At 43.4% G+C, this 22682-nt stretch overlaps 1 protein-coding gene across 1 annotated transcript in view; it reads left to right on the forward strand.

Moving 5' to 3' along the window:
* PKHD1 (PKHD1 ciliary IPT domain containing fibrocystin/polyductin) overlaps window positions 1-22682 on the forward strand; it is a 1788124-nt gene that overhangs the window by 1036196 nt on the left and 729246 nt on the right. The window contains exon 35 of the mRNA XM_085609531.1: window positions 15308-15464. Within this exon, the coding sequence (XP_085465657.1) occupies window positions 15308-15464 (157 nt within the window). The remainder of the gene's footprint in view (window positions 1-15307; window positions 15465-22682) is intronic.

Here is a 22682-nt window from a genome sequence, read left to right on the forward strand (position 1 = left end):
GACTGGAAACAAACATCCTGGGACTGGTTTCGGGGTAACAAACTTTTCAGATACTCAACCACAGTCACAGATCTGGGTTGAATCCATCATCATTCTTTGCCACTGGATTCAATCTAGCCTGGCTGATGAGGGGTGTTACCCCGAAACTGGTCCCAGTGTGCTTGACTCCAGTCCAGGGAAGACCTGGCCTGGCCTTCTTGTGCTTGATTTGATTACATGCTACTGATTCAAATGCAGTTTGCACAGTGCTGGGTTATGCTGAACTGATGAAGTGTATATGTATGCATGCTTTGTGGTTGTATTCCACTAGTGAATATGCAGTTGGCATAATTTGTAAGGATTTTGGGGCATATTTACAGGCCCCTCTCACCACTGGAGCGTCACTTTTATTGACACGCCGGTGGCGTATCGTCATTTTCTATGTTTACAAGGTAGCGCTAAGCCACTTAATGTGGCCTAACGCCACCTTGTAAATATGCCCCTTTCCGCTGCAGTCCTCCGCAGCAAAGGGGAGTGCACTGGATGTTGCTGTAGGTGTTCCACCGCAACACCCATTGCTTTTTGATGCTGCCCCAGATTTACAAGGCTGAGGCAGCACCAAAAACAGCACCATTCTAACGCCATGGATTACGAGATGTTAGAATGACGATATGAGGAGAAATTGTAACTTTCTCCTCATTTTTTGCTCTTTCAACGTATGCTGCAGCTCACATAGAATGAGCAAATCGCCATTATTGATTGTGTATGTGCAGGAAGGTGCCCCAGTGTAGGCACCCTTGCCACATGGTGGCAGGGTGCCTGCGCTGGTACTAGGCAGCTTTGTTTACACCAGTGCTAGGGGAAACACAGGGGGACACCATATTCTTATGAACAAGGTGCATCCCTGTGTTATTTAAAAATATCAGAGCGTGGCGCTGCTGAATTTGGCACAGCTCCGCACTCCAACATTTTTTTGTAACTTGGCCCCTTTGTTTTCTTGTTGAGTGCTGTTCCTTTGGACTATTTGCATACACTGTTATTTGTGTATTGATTAGTCATTGTTGGTGGTTGAGAGTTGTTGGTGTGAAATCTTGTCCACTGTGGTGTTTCAGTGTGAGGAGTGTCAGCGTGCTGTCATTATGTGACGAGTGTTATTTGTGCTCTGGGGTGCTTCTTTTGATGTGCAAGAGTGGTCACCCTGTTAATTTGGCCAGATACATTGCATGCCAGTTGGAGGATTCAGCTAACACATGACAATCTTACAGAGAGTGTAGCCTTTGGGTGCAATTTGTAAGTGTTTACCTGATATGGTGCGTTCAGATGTTTGTGTGTTGCCATGATCTGGTTCTGGGTGACTGTACTTGTGTGTTTGTTGAAGATCTGAGTTATTCCAAGCTTCTTGTCCTTTTTGAAGTTAGGATAGCTATGTGATGTTTATGTTTTTTTTCCGAGTTGCCCCGTTCCAGAGGTGAGTGTTTTGTGAAGTAGACTGTTTCAGGGTGCACTTGATTATTGTAAATTATTTCAGTTTGGATTCGTATTAGTGTAAGGATAGTCTTTATGTGACTGTTTATTGTATTATATTTATGCGTGTAATGTGTATGATGGTGAAGAATAGTGAGTGAGATATGAGAGAATGCATTGATTATTGGGTCTGGTTTTAAGGTTACCATTTTTTTTAAATATACAAACAGCTGGTTATGTCCAAACTCCGTGCAGTATTGCCCCCTCACCACATGCTGTAGGATATTTGGTGTATCATTCCAGCTGCCAGGAAGTACTCTCTTTGGAATGGATGAGGTAATATTTTACATCTGGAAACTACAGCGAATCTTCACGCTGTTTTCACATTCAGTTATTTATCTCTTAAATGTATTCCATACAGAAAACAATTATTTTTGCAAATTCTTTCTTTGGCATTGGTAAAGCAATAGAGCAGCTGCTTTAATGTGATAAATAGCATTTGTGTAAGAAACGTGCAGGTCATTTCTGAGTGCCTCTGTGTATATGCGTTGACATGTTACAAGTTGACATCTTGGCTTTGCCAATGCTCGTTTTTATGTTGAATGTGCTTGCAGTTAATACATTGTTGGAGGATGAGAACTGATAAACCTTTGGGTATGTTCTTTGTTACTGCTGTTGATTTTCCACATTGAGCCTTCTGACCTATTTCTGTAAATACCTAAACTATCCTAATTGCAAAGTCCTGACAATGCACCTCTTCGAATAGGCATTTGAGGCCAGATGTACGAAACCTTTTTGTGGTCGCAATTGGGCCAATTTGTGACCGAAAAAGGATTTTCCTGATGTATCACACCGACAGTCGAAATACGGTAACACATTACAGAATCGTAATTTGTGTTTGCGGCCAAATACTGATTTGGCATTTGGAAGGTGCGTGTTTAGGGTGCCCCTTCCAAATAGGAATGGTATGTATTAATGTTTTGCAACCAAATTCCGGTTGCAAAACATTAATGTTACCAACTCCTCAAAGGAGGTGGTAAGCCAATCGCAATGACCTCTTTCCCTTTGTGAATGTTCAAAAAAATATTTTTAAGAGTAGGCAGTGTTGCAATGGACCACTGACTACTCTTGAAACATGAAAATGACACATATGTATTTTTTATTTAAACAGATCCCATTTCCCTGTAACGAAACTGGGTTGCATTTAAGGAAAAACAAATGCTTTATTTAAAAGCAATCACTGAGATGGTGCTCTACGGACCTCAGCAGCCTGTGATGGCTGGGATTCCTGTTGGTCACAATTTGTGACCTACCTCATTAATACTGATATAATATGTATGAAGTAGGTCGAATTGTGACCCACTACGAATCGGTAATATCTTAAAAGGTTAGTACCCTCTTTCTGAGTGAGATGCTGAGCTCAGTCTTAACATTCTATTGCAAACTCTAAGTATTATTATTATTTAATCATTTGTTGTGCAAAGTGCTGGCTTGTGATGGAAGTGACTTCATAGCACTACTGTCACGGACCATGATGGCCAAGACTGTTAAAAAAATTCCTTTCTGTAGAGAACTAAAGGACATATATGCTAAGCGTTTGTACAGTCCCAAAAGCTCTGATTCAGAGTTGGCAACTCCAAAAATATTTTTTCTTATGTATGAATCCTATGTTAAGAGTTGGTTTACCGACTCCTAAAATGGATTTGTAGGCCCATACTGATGTGGTATTTGGAACGGGCTGTTCCTTCCAAATGCTAAAGTGGCATTATGTGTACCAATTGTTTGTGACCGAAATCTGGTTGCATAGCATCAAAATATTACCAGCATCTCGGTTGGGATGTATTGCCTTCGCAAAAAGGAAGCGATCCCCTTGGAGTTCCCTCCCCTTTGTGTATTAAGAAACAAGTTTTGGGGGGGAGTAGGCAGTGGTCCATAGAACCACTACCAACTCGCAAACACACCTTTGAAAAAAATACACTTTTTTTTAATGCAGCCCCATTTCCTTTAGGAAATTGACCTACATTAAAAAAAAAAATACTTTATTTAAAACCAATCACAGATATGGTGGTATGCTGACCCCAGAAAGCCTATATACAACACTCAGGGGTTTTGCTCTAATTCCCCCAACGCATCTGGGCAAAAGCATATAGTAGCAAAAACGCAAAAAAGATGTGTGGGGATCAATCGGAGAAATTACAAGGTAGGAAAAAACTGTATTAGTCCCTCCAGGTAGGAGCTTAGTCCCCAGGTAATTACTTTGAATAATTCAACCACTCACCAAACTTTACAATTTTTTCATGCCAGTTTTTATGTCTTTTTTTCTTAATTTTTCACACAACTAAAAACATTAAATATAAACCATAAGAAACACAATATTCAAAAAGTGTTATTAGTTCCTTCCTACCCATCCATTCTAATCCTGGTTGCGAATCAATACAAATATGTAGGCAATCCAAGGGGAGATAGTCCATTACACTCAAGTGTGAGGGATACTTCCACCTCCACTCAGTCCATGTGATGTGTGTATTTGTAAATTAATATATATCATTTTTAATCCATTAGACTTCTCCTCTTCTTCTGGTTGATGTGTTTCGGCCCATATATTCGTGCCTCATCAGGACATGCAGTACAGTATATAGGTGGTTGTAGTAGCAATTACTTGTAAGAAAACAACAAATATAATTACAAAAGCGCAATCCACATTTTAGACATGGGCAACAAAAGAAAGAAAAAACACGTACAAAACAATTTTGCACAAATCAATATCTTATATACTCTGCGTTGCTCATTTGAAATGTCACACCTCTCATGCATGTGAAAATGCAAGTCCTTAAAATCCATATTCACTAAGAACCACAAACACCCATGAAAAATCGAGGGACATAACGATAATATCACCTCGGTGGTCTGCAAGCCATGGTGTACCGAGGGAATCACAGAAAGCCACCATCCCTGTGATGGTCTACACCATAGTGAGTAGCAATTTCTGACTGACCTCATTAACAATCATGAGGATAATCGTGAGGTAGGATGGATTACGACCCAGTACATTTCTGAATTTTATGAACTGACTTATTAGTATAAAGTTTGGTTCATAAAAATATTTACTGAGCACAAATTGCAACCGATATTTTGTGACCAGTTGTTTGTATCTCTTGCCCTTTGATAGATGATTGCATTAAGGTAGGTCAGGAGTCTCGTGGAGATGAAAACAGGGGCAGTCGCTTACAAAAGTCTTTTGCGTTGCACTTTAGCCTCTCTCTCACATGTTCATACAGGTCTGGTGGATTCATATGCGGCCACCCTGGAACAAGCTATCAGGGCCCCGGAGCTGTTCCACTGTGGCTTGCATGCCAGGCCCTGGTGATTGCACTCTTGCCATCTGGAACAGTTTGCACAATTACATGTGGTCTGCTTGAGCCAGATTGTATGCTACCTGGAAATGTTTGCACACAGCTTTTAGTTGTATCTCTGGCCCATGGGTATAGCGATCAGTGGTGCAGCAGGTGCAGTGACACCAGAGGTGGGAGATCAATGCTTTATTTTACAACCTAACTGTTCAGGCGGTATTTTCATTGCTTGCACTGGGGTTCATGACACCCTTGCTGCCCTGAACCCCTTTTAGCACCAGGTAAAAATGGTAGGCGCAAAAATGGGTCAAAATCCTCTTTGGAGTTTTTAATTTTTATGCCGAAGTGTAACTCTTCACAGATTTAGTAAAAAAAAAAAGATAATCTCACACTGCAAAGTTTTAGGATTAAAGCTGTGAACAGTTTAAGAATTGGTAACAGCAGGTCAGCAGAAAGTGGTGCTGTAAAGCCAAACCTAAAAAGTACATTAATGTGATTTGTATTCTGAATTGCATTGAGAGACTGTAGCTAAAATAGACACTTCGAAGACGGTTTAGAGGCACAGAATAAGCCAGTGCTTCTTCCAACGGACAGATTTCGTGCATCATTGTAATCCTGTACAAAAAGGAGTCAGAGAGCTACCTTTACACCCTGCCCATGTACATTTGCAAATAAACTATAATGTGACTTGTCCCAGAAATGCCCAAGGGGGTTTGAGAGTAACTGGGGATTTGCAGTCAGGGTTCGATGCTCCTGGTAGTCTAAACTGACCAACTTGTTTTCTGCTACTTTGATTAGAAAGCTAAAACTACATGAACCTGAATGCCAGATGTTGACAACTAAAATGTAAGCTGGGTCGGACTGGCCTATGGGGCAATATGGCAGTGCCAGAAGAGCTGGTCTGAGAGGTCAGTGGGTAGGCCTGCTTTAAATTTCCCTGATATTATCACAAACATTGCCTGCAGCAAGCACAAATGCATGCTGTCTCCCATACCCTGCAAATCACTGAAGCCACCTTAACCATCAATGTTATGCTTCCCTTCCCTGCATGCTGTATTTCTTGAGCTAATGTATAAACATTAAAGTAAATCATTAGTGTCCCTCTGTTACAGGGGCTGATAACAAATAACAGCAGTTACATTTAGAAAATTGCGCCAACCACGGGGGCCTCGGCGCTGTTCATGACTTGCGCCAGCACAAAGATGCATCCAATCGCTCTTCGCCCACTGATAGTGTGGACTGGATTCAAGATGGCGAACTCACCATCCTGTTAAATGAGTAACTTCAGTCAATGTGTAACTGCATCTAAATATATGACATGATGAAACCCTGAGTGATGTCAGCGCTGCCAAGTTCAGGCCCAGAGGGCACTGTCTCCTGATAAACAAACCTCCTTTGCAGAAATTTTTCAATAAATACAGTAAAAGCATGTCTGCTGTTTAATTGTATCAGGCCTGCTCTCCAGACTTCTATGTGAATTGTAAGGCTTCATAATATTAGCTTTGGAAGTGGGTAGTAGGTGGAGCGGTAAACAGATGTCAGTGGTGTCCCTGTCCCACAACAGATGTGAACAAAACAGTGATGGGTGGAATGCTTCACTTAAACTCAGCCATTGGTAATTACTTGGGGTCGCATTCCAGTCCATCATTTGCTCACAATGCCATCTCTGATTCGACCGAGCCATATGCAAATCAGTCTTGGTCCTTCCCCAATAGGAACAGTCCAGCCTGAACTGCCAAAACCAGACCCTCTCTGAGACAGAAAACAGCACCCCAACACCGGTTTGACCCTGATTTGTTCTCGTAAGTCAGGTGCAGCATGGTTCTAGTGGCACAGTGAGCAGGGGGTACCCAATCCTTCAAGGCTCCCCCACTCATATCAAGGCCAATGAATATCTGTTAGCTATGGGAGACTGAGGGCCCCTCGTCACATTCAGGTGTTCAATCCATCACCATATTGTTGTTGCAGTTGATGCCCTAGGTGCGACAGGAATGCCAAGATGTGGGACCCATAACCACTGTGCAATACTAATCAGGCTACACCCTACTAATAATCCCCAAGTAGGGCAAAGCCTGCCAGTCTGGGCTTGCTTGTGGTTTCTTCTCAATGGGGCCTTGCCTAGCACTTCCGGCAGACTGTTCCTAAGAGAAGCAGGGTCAGACTGTTCTGCATAAGGCTGGCCTTTCCCTAGAATGGCATGGTGGGAGAAAAAACATGGACTGGAATGTGGCCCAGGCAATTGAACTTGGCTCTGATTAGTTCAAACATTCTATCCATCACCTTGCTGTTGCAGTTGATGTCCTAAGTGCAACAGTTATACCCAGATGTGGGTCTTGTGCTCACTGTGCCATAGGATTCAGGCTACCCACTACTGGTGAACGTCAAGTAGGGTGAAACTGGCCTCATCTGACAGTTTGGAGTTTGGAACTGTAAGGAGCAGCAGGGCCTGTACTGATTTGCATAAGGCAGGGCTTTGTCTAGAGTAGCATGGTGCGTCAAAAATGATGGACGCAAATGTGGCATCGAGTGATTGCAAGTGACTCAGATTATTTTAATAATTCCATACATTACCTTGTGGTTCTTACAACTGCCCTACGATAGGACATCTCTGCCGTAGAGGCTATGTCTATAGCATGAGAGTGCAGGCAATTGTATAAGAAGCGGGGTGTTCCTTGTTACCAGATCCCATTTATGGCAGATATTGTCACCTTAGAATCCTGTTTTGGCTGCCATGGCACTGGAGTCCTGCAGTGTACTGATACTGCTAAACGTCACAGAGGGTGTGGCACTGCACACTGTCTGTGTGGACCTGAGCAGCAGCTGGTACACAACCAAGAGGAGAATGCACAACACTGTGTCAGATGGTCTGCAGGACTCTACTTTTTCTCCTACTAGTACTCCAGACAACAAATAAATGAGGCTCTCCTCCGGGTAATGGTTCAGTGAGCTCCTCTTATAATCTAGGCCTCAATGCTAACAGAGCCTTGAGCTAGGGGCAGGCTGCTCAGGGGTATGGGAATGGATGGGAGATTTCAGCCTGGGCCCAAGTGGCAAAGGTGTCATGCTTCTAGCCTTGTATAAAAGAAGCTCTGGAATACAGAGAGGATGCAGAATGACTCTAAATGTCAGCTAAAATCTGGGTCGGACTGGCCATTTATTCCATTGGGCATTCACACAGGAGGGCTAGATCCTTTGGAGGCCAGTTTTTGAAGGCCCAGGGCCGTTGCTGCTGTCACTTTGTTGTACTTATTATTTATGTATTAGCCCTTTTTTAGTTTCCTTGTTTCCTGCTTCCTAACATTCTGTACTTTGATTCTGATGTTATGAGGATGAATATTCTTATACTGTCAGTTGGCTCCCTGGTCAGCTGAGAGGTGTCCATTACGCTGCTGGCTCCATTAAAGTCTGTACTTATTACTTACTTGAAGTCTCCTGAGTTGTTTCTTCACTACAGATTTTGGCGACGATCTTTGCATGCTTGTCTGGAGAATCCCGGCAACAATTTCCTGCATGCTGGCCAGTGGTGTCATTGGGAAATTAGCCAGTGGTTCAGCATTCCACTAGATTCTAGTAGAGCCCAGCAGCGGACACTTCAGAGCATCCTGCCCCGCCACGCACACTTAAAGAAGGATTTTGGAACAAAACTGAAAAAAAGAAGTGAAAGCTTTCCAGCACAGCGACGTCATCATCTTCATCCTCGACGCACGTCATCACGTGTTCATGCACAGTGGCCATCTTTACTAATCGTGTTTTGGTCTGTTCTTTATGAAAGTCAGCGGTGCAGCTTATCGTCCCTATGGCAGCGTGTCAACGTCAACACGCAACGTAACACGGCCATCTTGATCCTGTTTCTTCGAGTTGTACAGAGTTCATCACACAGTCCAGTGGTCTTCGAGTCATACAAAGTTCTTCTTGCACATGCAGCTACACATACTGCAGTTTCTTGCTTCTTCTGCACATCGATCTCCAAGTGTGTCATACGGTGACATGCTCACCACGTGTATGTTCAGGTGACTTTCTTGTTATTCTACGCGTGTCTCAATGGTGACACACACACCTCAGGTACAATACAGTATTTTATCTCTCTCCTCATATCTTTATCTCAGTGCGTGTCTCAATGGTGACACGCACAGCTGTGGTGTTTTAAATCTTATGCCACATCACGGTTCTTCAATTGACACACAGCGTTTAGGAATTTGCATGTTATTCTTTATTGTCATTTTAAAGTGACATATTTTCCTATATATGCACGTTACTAACGGTGATATGCACACCTCTTTCCTGTGATATCCCACAACTTTACACATAAATTCTTTGTATTTTTACCACCATGTCTGTCCCACAAGTTTCTGTTGTGCCTCCTCCCCATTTCTTGCAGCAACCTGGTTCTCCTTCCATACCATGGGAGTACTGGATCGTAATTTTTGAAAATTATTTGGATGCTTTAGATGGCCAAGAATTCAGTGCAAAAAGGAAAAAGGAAAGGCTAGGTAAGGAGGGGCAAGGTTTTTTTGAGATATCTCCCACAAGCTCTCCAAGCCAATGGAGAACCTGTGCCACAGAAGCAGTGTGTATACTCGAAGTTAGATATGCCAAGGAGGGAAATTTGGTGATAAATAGTTACAAGTTTTATACTCACCACCAAAAGAACGATGAAACTGTTGACAAATTTGTTGCCGGGTTGAGAGAACTTTCTATAAAGTGCAAGTTCGGTGCCATGGCTGACGAATTAATAGGAGATCAACCGATAGTTCAATGTAATAACAAAAAGATCCAAGTAAGATTATGGGCAGCTAAAAACCCTACGTTAAAAATAGCCATTGACTTAGCAAAGGTCATAGAACAATCTAAATGTTGCATGAAGGAGCTACAGAACCACAATAACAGCCATGACATTGCAGAAATGCCCGACAACTATCTTGGCGAAAGCAGTGATCAAGGAAATGACGATCCTAACAATGTAGCAGTACTCAAGAACAAAAACAAATTTATCATTAAGAAAACAACCCTACCAAATCATTCACAAAATCGTGCTCTAGGTGTGGTAGCAGTGGTCATGCATCTGATTCTACATTTTGCTTTGCTACAAACAATGAATGCCTTAAGTGTGGTCAGTTAGGCCATTTTGCTAGGATGTCCAGAATCCAGATCACTTCCTAGAGTTGCTTCCATTCAAGATGATGGGGACTGGAAAAGAGACTTAACTTATAAAATACTTAGTGTTGATGATGATTATGAGCTTGTTGACAATGATAAGAGAAGGCATAGACCCAAAGCTCTGTTTTTGGTTGATGGCAAACAAGTGTCACTTATGGTAGACACTGGATCTAGATATACCATTATTCCCAAGAGGATGTTTGACCATGAGTGGGTGGGGAGATCGTTGCTGCCCAAAGATATTTCTCCTGCAGGTTATCAGAGAGAGTCTATGAATTTGTTACATTATTTTGAAGCTCAGATCACATTCTCCAATAGATCCACTACAGGAAACGTATATGTGGTGGAGGACTGACCTCCCATCCTGGGTTGGATCCACCAATATGATCTGCACATTGTAGTCAATCCCAGGGCGCCCTCACAATTCATGGTGGTGGATGATAAAAGTCTAGAAGACATTCTTAAAGAGGCAGATGTAGCGTTTAGAGGAGAGTTAGGTCTACTCAAAGGTTATGTCCACAAAATAGTGTTGACAAAGGATGCTCTACCTGTCCAACACAAATTGAGGAGAGTACCCTTAGTGGTAAGGGATGAAGTGAGGTCCCTCATAAATGAAATGTTGGATGGTGGAGGGATCGAGCCTGTAGAATCCTCCAGTTGGGTTTCCCCGGTAGTGATCACCAAGAAGGCCAATGGCAAACTTAGATTCTGTGTAGATTTGAGATCCTTGAACACGTGGGTAGTTGCTGATACCTTTCCCTTGCCCAACATAGGTGAGTTAGTTTCCACCTTGAAAGATGCAAAGTTTTTCTCCAAGCTTGACCTTAAGAGTGTGTACCATCAGATTAAACTGCATGAGGGTTAAAAACATCTAACGGCATTTATTACCACTGAATGTACATTTCAGTTCACACGATTGCCTTTTGGGTTATCATCTGCTGCTAGTGTGTTTCAACTCATGGTCACAGTAATTTTCAAAGGCATTGATAAGGCAGTTTTCTTTCAGGATGATATCCTCGTGTTTGGAAACTCTGTACCTGAGCACAACCAAGTCCTTAAATCAGTTTTACATAGAATCACAGATGTTGGTCTCACTTTACGTAAGGAGAAATGCACTTTCCTAGTGGAACAGATCGAGTATCTGGGATATGAAATTTCATCACAGGGATAAAGCCCAAGAAAAATCTATAAAGCGCTATTGAGCTGGCACCTGCACCCACGGATAAAGATCAGTTGAGGTCCTTTATGGGCCTCATAGAGTACTATTCCAAGTTCGTACAGCACTTTTCTGACAAAACTTTATGTTGAAGACAATTGCTTAAAAAAGGAGAAAACTTTGAGTGGGGTTAACATATGCAAAGCTAATGTACTTGAACCTTTTGACATAAAATCAAGTCTATTCTAATGGTTGATGCCAGTGCCACCGGTCTGGGGGTGTTACTCTCAGAAACATTTGCTTCAAGGACACTCACAACCTCTGAGCAAAATTGTTCTGTGATAGAAAGGGAGGCACTGGCGGCAGCCTGGGGTGTTGAATATTTTCGCACCTACCTCTGGGGTTCGAGGTTTTTTACTAAAGAATGGCCATAAGCCTTTGGTTAGAATCTTATCTCCCAGAGGTGCAGGAAAAGGATCTGCGATTGGCTAGACTTGCAGCTAGGTTACAAGAATACCACTACGAGATCACACACATACAAGGGTGGAAAACCTTCAGGCGGACTGTCTTTCTAGGTTGTCTCTCAAATAGGAAATGGTTGTTGGTCCACCTAAACTTCCGCCAGTGAAGAGGGTGCTGTTGCTTCAGTTCAAGATGTGGTGATGGTTGGTGAAGGATCTTTTACATGTGAAGATTGGCACAGAGAAATGGATGCAGACCATGTTCTTATAGACCTAATCAAGTTGTGTGCCTGGCGTGAAAGTCGTGTGCTTGTGTCTGTACTTCATTTTGTCAACATTTTGGAGGGATTGTCCGTTTGTGGTTCAAATGTTCTTATGAGAGGGGACAGGTTTGTTCCTCCTTTTGGCCTAAGATGTAAATTGTTAGCCCTTGCGCACGAAGGACATTTGGGGCAGACTTTAACCCAACGTCGCCTCAAAGCTAATTTTTGGGGATCAGGAGTTGATGAACAAGTGACTTCCAGGGTCCAGAAATGCCTTGTGTGTAAAGATGGGGAGAAAAGACTTACAGCAGGGTCAAAGGCTGAGATGGGTCATAGCAGAGACCCAGGAAAAGCCTGGCATAGCATATGTTTGGATTTCATTGGACCGATGGATGAAATTCCCTCTCGTCATAGGTTTGCCATTGTGGTCATTGATGTTTTTTCAAAGTGGTTGAGTGTGAAATTTGTGAGGGACATCACCACAGAGAGCACCATCTCTTGTTTAAATGCGTTCTTTCAGATAGAAGGTTTCCCCTCTATCATCATCACTGGCAATGGTACACAGTTAACTTCATGCAACATGCAAACGTTTCTCACCAAATGTGGGGTTGTGCATCATCGCACTTCTTTGTAAAACCCACAGGGGAATGGTCTGTGTGAGAGAGCCAATCGTTTGGTCAAAGGAATCATCCAAATGGCTTGTGTCAGTAGTGGGGTTGCTTAGATCATGGTGGAGGAAATGGTTTGGGCTTATCGCACCATCAACCTCAATCAAAATGACAAGTCCCCCTTCGAGCTCATGCGGGGAAGATCTCCAGGTTCTAAATTATTCCCAGCTTGGATAAAGGAGTGGGTAACTAGAGGTGGAGAACTGAACGAAGCAATGTCTGATGATACTGGTACTAGAATTCCTCGCTTTGGTCAAGGTCAAATCAGGGAGAATTAACAAAGGCCTTTTAGAGTGACGTGTGGTTTTCCACATTTTGTAGTGTTGGATAATGGTGAAAACGGAATATGCGTTGTGTAGCCTTGTATCAGAAGGATGCGCGTGTGACAGAGAGTAGCGTTCCTCACTTAGGAAATCTTGTCACTCAGGGCAGGTGTGTGAGTGCAAACAGTGGTTACATGTTAGCACAAGATATCAGTTCTACAATTTTTCCTTCTGAAGAGAGTGAAAGGGGTGGTGGCAATGGTGATACTAATCGCTTTGGGAGCCATGTTTCTGCTGATGCTTATGAACAAAATTCTCAAGTTGTCAGAAGTTTAAGAAGACGCAAACCACCAGCATATTTAAATGATTGTGTTTGCTGATTCATGTTTTCACCTTCTTCTTGTTCATTTTTATTTCTTTTGTTCTGATAAAGGAGGAAGATGTGTTGTACTTAATATTTATGTATTGGCCCTTCTTTAGTTTCCTTGTTTCCTACTCCCTAACATTCTGTACTTGGATTCTGATGTTGGAATGAGGATGAACATTCTTATACTGTCAGTTGGCTCCCTGGTCAGCTGAGAGGTGTCCGTTACGCTGCTGGCTCCATTAAAGTTGGTACTTAGTACTTACTTGATGTCTCCTGAGTAGTTTCTTCACTACACACTTCCTTCAGGTCCCCAAGATTAGTTCAACTGTAGCAGGCACAGCGGGGCTTCAGCAGTGCTTAATTTGTAACAAAAAAAGTACCAGGGCCCTCATCAGGAGGCCACTGCAGCTTGCACCACACATTGCCGTGCCAGCGCTGCCAATTACACAATGCTAACCTTCACACTCCTACAAGTGGGACAATTCAAACTGTTCGAGGCCCCCAAAGGTATAAAAAAGGCCTTGGAAGGCAGGCAGGCATTAGTTGTTTTTAATGCATAATGTATATTTAGCAACTGTTCTTCTGCTCATATTTATATTACACAAACAACGCCACCATGTGGCATACTATCGTAAGAGCCAGTGTTGACAATAAAGTGCTGGTGCCAAGCACTGAAAAACACAGGCTCAATTTAAGCACTGAGCTGCAGAGAGAGACAGAGTGGAGAAAGAGAGGAAAGCAACAGAAAATGGATGGACAGAAAAAGAGAGAGAGATAAGGCAGACCCTGGAGCTGGGCTCGGCAGCCATTGCTGCTTTTGGTTCCCAATCCCGCCATGACTGAATGACCAATGATGTTCCTTAGTCATACTAGGTTGAAGGAGGGAGCCAGATACTACTGTCCATAGACTGATGAGCAGTGAATGTCTGTATACCAAAGGCTGAGTGACTATGAGCTAGTGTCAAACACAGAGACTCTGTCATGGAGAAGTACTAATTTCCTCTATCCAAGGGCCGTGTATTTCCTGATTCACACAGAAACGGTGTTTCCAGCCGCTCTGCGGGTTACAAGTGATGCGGTAATTTCACATTGTGTAGAATACTACCCTACCTTTGGCACTGTACCGCACAAAACTCTAATCTGGTCAAATTTCTGAGTGGAAAGGGAATGTAAAATTAGAAATTATCATAGGAATTAAATGCAGGAATTCGTAATAACAGTACTAATGAATCCTCAAATTACATAGCTGTGGTATTGGAAGGGTGACTGGATTTATGCGATTATGCAGACACAGCATGTTCCACATAATTATGGATTTACTGCATTTTCCACGTAATCCATCATCTCCTGCATAATCTGCAGATTTTACCAAAAAACAAATTCTAGTTCAAACTGATTAAAAGTTACTTAAAAAGTTGGGACGTGTTCACGGGCAGTGAAAGGCTAACCGGTCATCTTTCAAATGCATTTCAGTATATGGTTGTTAAACTGGTACTAACAAGGTGAACATTGCCCGGACAGTATTACAATGTGTAAAAATGTCTAAATAATATAAAATGTTCCCCCTTATGCCGCATAATTTGCCTTTTGTTGCTGCATAATTAAGGCAACTTTGCGGCATAATTTGCTGCTTACCTTACGTATAATTCCAGTGGCCCTGGTCATTGGTAATTCTGGTGCGGGGACATACATCAGGTAGTCCTAGCCCAGATGGAATTAATGGTTCAGAAATGGTCATTACCGTATACTTAGCATTGTGAGGCTATGTGAGCCTACTATATAAGAAGCATTGCTCAGTAAACAGGCGCTGAGGCACTTGATAACATGAATTAGGTTATTTTTTTAGCAGGTTTCATTGAAGTGAGGGTAAAATGGGAACTGTGTGCACACAGTTTTTGTAGTCTGATGCTCCATGGAAACGCTATAAAAGAGGGGTGTCTCCAAAGTAGAGATTCTCTCAAAATCTGAAGAGCGATATTTAATATTCAAATATTTGTAACGTGAATGTTTGATGATTGCAAGTGCTGCAGGGGCGGATGCAATTAATTATAATGTAAACATCTGTTTCTTGAAGAGAAGTGTTGCTTATGTCATACTAAAAGTGCAACGGTCCTGCTGTTAGAAAAAAAACCCCATAAACTTCAGCTTAAAGTTTGACTGGTGCATCATTTTATTTCAGGTGAACATTTCCCTGCACTTCTGCGGCAGATGGTCTGAGAATTCCAGCTGGTCTTGCGGACACCCGCCACAAGATGGCGACAACGTCACAGTCGAGAGAGGCCAGACCCTGCTGCTTGATACCAGCACTAAAGTCCTCAATCTGCTGCACGTGAAAGGTTTGCTTTTTCCATCCAAATCAGTAAAATACCCATGTGGCTAATCGGCTGCTCTCTATTTTCAGTCGAAGTCAACGCTATTATTACTATTTCGGTTCAGAACATTGGGAGAGCGGGGTAACACAAATGTGGGTCATACCTTGGCAATACTCTGTGAATTGGTGCACATGGAGAGATTTGAAAAACACACGAATGCACTGATTATAAAATTATAAAATTATAGAGGGCGCCTCTGTTTCAGAGCAGTGTTGTCTATATCTCATTAACTAAATTAAATCGAAAATGTTCTCAGTTTAGTCTAGGCGCTTTAGACCAGTGGTCTTTGAACTTTTTTAATCCGGCGCCCCCCCCCCCTACCCCACTCCAGTGTAAACAAAAACATTGACGGGCACCCCTCAACATTTTTCACAAATATTCCTTTAAATTGGCAATGTTTAAATATTCCTAGACTTATTTAAACATTGCAGTTAAGTTTTGTTAACCTTTTAAAATGCAATAAAATACATGATTGCCAAACATGCTATTTTGGTCAGCCGGGCCTAACGTGTAACGGTATCCATAGTCTGACCATCAGACATGAGGGATTTGAATAATATTTGGAGTCCCTTCCCTTCTGGCACATGCCCACAGCTAGGATATCAATGACAAAACATGTTAATGATGGCTCATTACAGAGCAGCTGACTGCCTCTCATTTGTTTTCCACGTACAAATAAAGCACTGCTATTAGCATGGTGCTTCTTTTGGCCAGAGTCTGGGGCCCCCGCAGGATTCCGCAGCAACCACAGCACCAAAACCGCCCCGATCGCCACCACCGACAACATCAGGGCCCTGCTGGACAACAGCGAAACCGCAGCCCTCATCCTCCTGGACCTCTTGGCCGCCTTCGACACCGTCTGCCACACGACTCTACAACGCGGGGATCGGCAACAAAGCCCTGGACTGGATCACCTCCTTCTTCACCGACCGAACCCAGAGAGTCCGCCTCCCTCCATTCCGATCCGAAGCCACCAAGATCACCTGCGGTGTACCCCAAGGATCATCCCTCAGCCTGACCCTCTTCAATGTATACATGACACCGCTCGCCAACATCGTCCGATCACACGACCTCAACATAGTCTCATATGCCGATGACACCCAGCTGATCCTCTCCCTCACAAAAGACCCCGCCACCGCCAAAACCAACTTCCACACAGGCACGAAGGCTGTCACCGAATAGATGAAAAGCAGTCACCTGAAACTGAACTCGGACAAGACGGGGGTCCTCATCCTCGGTTCCACCCCTTCCGCCTGGGACGACTCCTGGTGGCCAGCCTCGCTGTGAGCTGCGCCGACACCCACCGACCACGCACGTAACCTGGGGTTCATCCTGTACTCAATGCTCTCAATGACCCAACAAGTCAACGCTGTCTCCTCCTCATGCTTCAACACCCTCTGTATGCTTCGCAAGATCTACAGATGGATCCCCACCAAAACCAGAAGGACGGTCACCCAGGCCCTCGTCACCAGCAGGCTGGACTACGGCAACGCCCTCTACGCTGAAACCACGGCCAAACTCCAGAAGAGACTCCAACGCGTACAAAACGCCTCAGCGCACCTCGTCCTCGGACTCCCTCGCCACAGCCACATCACCACCCACCTGAGAGATCTGCATTGGCTCCCGGTCAACAAGAGGATCACCTTCAAGCTCCTCACCCACGCTCACAAAGCACTCCACAACGCAGGACCAGCATACCTCAACAAGCGACTCACCTTCTACACCCCCAACTGCCAGCTCCACTCCACTCCGCTAACCTCGCCCTCACCACCGTTCCGCGCATCCACCGAGCAACCACCGGCGGCAGATTCTTCTCCCACCTCACAGCCAAGACATGGAACACCCTCCCCATCCACCTACGACAGACCCAGGACCTGCTGACCTTCAGGAGACTCCTCAAGACCTGGCTGTATGATCAGTGGCTGCTTCCCTCCCCGCCCCCCAGCACCTTGAGACCCTCACAGGTGAGTAGCACGCTTTACAAATGTTTGATTGATTGATTGATTGTCAATGTTTTTGAGACATTGCACACAGCTGTGCAATGTGGCTTAAAGTAAAGAAAATAAAAGCACTATGTCACAGCTCCTCAATTAAGTAATTATGAAATGGGTATTTTTAAAAAGTATTTGAGAAGGAGTATTTTTGTATTTTGGCACAACCGACAGATCAACTTGAAACCATGTTGAAGCTCCATTTTTGTCAGATGAAGCAGGTATGAGTGCAAAGATTCCTCCCCATAAGGGTTGCAGCAATGTAAATTACACCCAACTCCATTTCATAGTGTGGAAGAACCTGCTGGACAGTTACACTTTCCTCAGAATCTCCATCTAGTCATCAGGAAGACACAAATGTCTGTATTGAAGTTATAAGGATCACTGCCGACCCCAAACACCTATACTTTTTGACCGTCCTCAGATTCAGCAGAGTGGAAGAAAAATCATGTAAAACATTCTTGGAGCACCTAATATTATAATTGTACAGTTGCTATTCCATTTACAGGTGTGGTCTCTTATGTCCTGCAGTACATCTAATATCAAGCTCAAATGGTGTTTGAACCGGATTTCAAGTTCTGCACATATTGCACTAGTAGCACCGATTCTTTTCTACCACACAAATTTCTCCAGGTGTGTCCTGGAAGAATTTGTGTGGGAAAACATATTGAAAATGTAAAGTATGCAGTTTTACCACTTGTAAAACCGGAACAACAGGTGCCTCTACTCTTATTCACTCTGGTGATAAACAAAATGCCTCTATGGACTTCAACAGTGTCACCCAAACCATAAACCTATAACACCCTAGGAAACTGTTTATTTTCTAGTCACTTTAATGAGATCACTCTCTTAACAATCAGAGCTAATTCACGTTTTAGAGTCAACAGGAAGGTGAGTATGCACATATTATACCCTCATTTGGTCAGGCAGTAGCCCAATCTAATTTCTCATCTGTAAAATCGTATGCTGCTCAGTCGCGGCCAGCATGACTCGTTTGTGGGGGGTCGGGAGGGTCGCGCTGGGGGCCTGGAGGGCTTAATTAAAAAAAAAAGAGTTAACTTACTTTCAGCGGCCCAGTCGGGTACCGAGTCGTCTCTGCTCCTCAAGGGAAGCAGCCCAGGTAGCCTCCCTCCCGTCCCCTAAGCCAACCACAACACTGCAATGGCAGCGTTGTGATTGGTTGTGACGCCTACCACACAGGCGTCTATGGGGAGGCCATTTTCTACATGGAGAAAATGCAGAGTGTGTATGACCAGTTTGGTCGGCCCTGGGGCCGACCAAACAGTCAGCGGCCTCAGAGTGGGCAAACCACTCCTCCCCTGCCCTCGAGCAGGACCGCCCACCCGCCCGCCCCCAACCAACCCCTTTTGCTTTCTTGCAGTGCGAGAAGCAGAAACATAAAATGGTATTTATAATACCATTACTGGCTGTACTGGGCACCGGGCATTTTCCTGGTGGGTCGGAAGGGTAGGGGCTGGTTTTGGACCGGTTTTGTTACCGGGGGCCGGTTTTACAGCAGTATTGTGTTGTGACGTCAGAGTCAGCCAATGGCAAGTAAAGGTAAATAATGGGCAGGTTCTAAGCCAGTTTTACGTTTTCTTTATTTACAAGAGATTTCACAAACACAGCGCAAACACTGTGCAGGTGAAACCTAAAAAGGGATGTACAGCTGTGTGCCAGCGCGCCCATTCATTCATGATACTGCCCATGGTGGGAACCAGAGCCTGCTGTAATGGGTCTGCAGAATGCATGTGCAGGCCTTCTCTGACACCACTTCACTTTTTGTGATTGGGCGTAAATCAGTTCAACGGTTTTTGATGTACAAAGGCATTTAAAAATAGTGCTGTATGGGCACAAAAGTGCTAACATTTTTTAATGTAAAGACGATTTAAATTTGTAATTTTATTTATTTAATTGAGAAGTTTTATATAGCACTGGCAAGACCCGAGAGGTATCAGAGCGCTTTACAGCAACGTCACAACATTTATCCGTCAATCACAGTACATTAAAAATACAGTTTCAAGAGTCTGGGCAATTATCAGACCACCACAGAGCAGTGATACAGTTTTGAGGGCCAAGTCATTATCATTCAGTAAAAGTGCATTATGATTGTGGAGCTGAGCATCAAGTCATGTGTAGACCTTGCAGGAGAGGAACATAAACCGACGTGGAGTGTCTATGTTGCAAAATCTTTAGTTATTTCTGGAGGGATAGAGGTGCCGGTTTAGGAGGAATTCTTTTAGATGTATCTTGAACGTCATGAAGGATCGGTTAGTTCTGCTATATGCTGAGAGAAAGTTCCAAATTGTGGGGGCGTTGCTTGACAAAGAGCGTGAGAGGGCTTTTTGTTTATGTGTTTTTGGGAGGATGAGAAGAGGCATGTTGGAACGTCTTAGGTTTCTCGTTTGGCCTGCTTTCGTGAGTTTGGCTGGAAGGTAATCTGGTTTACCAGTGTGTAGTTCTTTATATGTGAGACAAGAAACAATGTCTCAACCGGTAATCATTAAGTAAGACTGATACAATTAAAGAAACAAATCAACATGAGAGAGAGAGTAAAAAAGGGAGACCACAAAGGCGAGTGAAAAAAGGGGGTAAATCTATTGAAATGAAAGTAATTATATCAGCACTACATTACAATATATGCATAGGTAACCCAGTTGTAGGTGTGCACATTCATGCTCGTGAAGGTGAACGGTGCAGGGACACAAGGCAAGGTGAAGAAAGGTCACAGGAAACAGTTAACAGATAATTTTCCAGAAAAGTATTCAACTATTTGAGGAGACCACAGTAACGCCCACAATTACACTGGAGGGACGACGGCGCTTCGAACTGTATTATTTGAGGTCATCATCAGAACTGGGTTACATGGATAAGATAAGTGCTGTGATGGTTGCATGGAGCCCGTCAGAATGGAGTGGCTGGATCTGGGAAGGATGCAAGGAGCCAAAGAGATTTGAGCGAATCAAGTTAAGGAACTCGGGCTCGGTCAGTGAGTACACATGAGGTCCATGTAGCACTCAGGGAATGCGTGTATTTAGGACTAGCCTCCCGTCGCTTATGTGGCAAAAGCAAGAATTAACATTGTCCACGGGAAGAATCCGCGATAGGCGTGGAGGGACGGGACTCAACTTTTACTGGAAGAAATCCGTCGGTGTAGGGGTTACGGCTCATTAATTCGGGTAACCGGGAGTTAAGCGTACGGAGGTGCCCAGCAAGCGTCTGGGTCCGTAGGGCGAGTGAAGCGCCACTCCCTACGCTTATCTCACCACTTGCCTCTTTAATTGTATTATTTAAGGTTGTCTCCCCTCTAGCATTTTTACAGGTATCTAAGCCTCTTGGGATCCCTTCAATTTTCAATTCCAGCTCTGTCACTCCGTACTTATTTCTTTTTTTGGTGTGTGCTGCATAGCTTACTATCCTCCCCTTAATAAAGGTTTTGTAAGCATCCTTATATTACGTGTAATGGAGCAAAGTCTTTGTTGCCTCAAAAAATCCTACTGTATCTTTTTTAATTGCCTTGTTATTGATAGATCTCTTAATATTGTCCCTTCTAGAGTCCCTCTAGATGTGGCTGATCTCTTACCTAACAGAAGTTCTAGCCTTACCACTCAATGGTCTGATAAATATTCTGGGTGGTGTACTATTCCTTTTATTTTTTGTCATAACTCATATCTATCAAGATAAGTAAATCCGGGAAGCATGGCCATATTTTTTATTGTAGTATATGATGCCGATTTTCTCAGCCAATCCTTTTCCTTCAGATATCCATTAACCCTAGGTCTTTCATCATTTGAAATATACACTCTCTCATTCTGGAGGAACTGACCATAGCTCTAGTAGTGGATTTATCTAGGGTGAGATCTAATAATACATTAACATCTCCTCCCATCACAATATGATTTTTGACCTCCACTAACTGGCAGTATAATTCTCTAAGGGGTTCCGGGTCTTCAATGTTTGGACCTCAGTATCCCACAAATGTATGTCCTCCTCTGTGTATCTCTAAATTTACTATCAACCATCTCTCCCCTGCATCACCAGCGCTTTCTTCCATAACTGCTTGAGTGGAGCTTTTAATTAGGATGGCTACCCCCTCAACAAAACACCGTTGGTTAGTACATGCAAAATGGCTAATTCCCTTTTGCCCTTTTACAATATTGTCCCATTCTTTTTGGACTAAATGGGTTTCCTGCGGTAGTATTACATCACTATCTGACTGTCTTAAATATTCTAGGATTCTTCTCCTTACACTTTGCACCCTAAGCCCATTCACATTCCATGTCAGGACCCTTAGACTAAATTTTTTATTTAAGTCTATTATTATGTCTCTAGAACCCTGATTTTAATGGTTTCTCTGAGTTCTCTAGCACTATTTGTCTCAAATGAGGATTCCTTTTTTTTCTCCCACATGCTCCCACCCAGTGACATTCACGCCTGCTCATCAACTTCCTTTCGTGCCCCAACCGAAACCCTCCTCACACTTCTCTCCCTACCTAACCTCCCTGGGGAACCATCCAAACAACTTTTTGGGTAATTCATTACACCCTTTGAGCCTCCTCTCTCAGATGCCTATTTATGGTGTACGTTAATCTGTTTTATCAAGTTCTCTGCCTCAGTAGGATCTTTTATGGTGTGCATTTGGTTGTTCCACATTATCCTCAGAGTTGCGGGAAGCTTCAAATGAACCACAGCTCCTAAAGATTTGAGTTCTTGCATGGGCTTCCCTATTTGTCTATCTTGAGTCGCTCTGGAAATGTCCGATCATGTCCGATCTAATGTGGCAGGCCCACTCGCCTTTTTTTAAACTACAAGCCTTCAGGGCATCTAATAGAATGTGCTCTTTTAGGGAGTAGGACTTGAAATTAACCAGCACTTCGTAGTCTTTTCTTTATTTGGCTTTCCAGTAAAATGATCCTGATGAATCCTCTGTACATCTGACCCTGATTTATTCAAGTCTACTGATGGAACACACGCCTTGATCAAGTTAATCATAAACCCTTTCAGGTTCCCTTCTTCCACCCCTTTCGGAATGTTTAGTACTCTTATGTTGTTCCTTCTTGCATTGCTTTCCAGAGGCTCTATCTTGTCTTGAAGCTCCTTTTCCCCTGTGTTTAGTGACTGAATGTCCTTGCAATTTGCATCAACCTCCTTATTTAATTCCTCTAGGAGGCTTCTATAGAACACAGTCTCT

The sequence above is a fragment of the Triturus cristatus genome, chromosome 6 (assembly GCF_964204655.1).
Source record: "Triturus cristatus chromosome 6, aTriCri1.1, whole genome shotgun sequence".
NCBI lineage: Eukaryota > Metazoa > Chordata > Amphibia > Caudata > Salamandridae > Triturus > Triturus cristatus.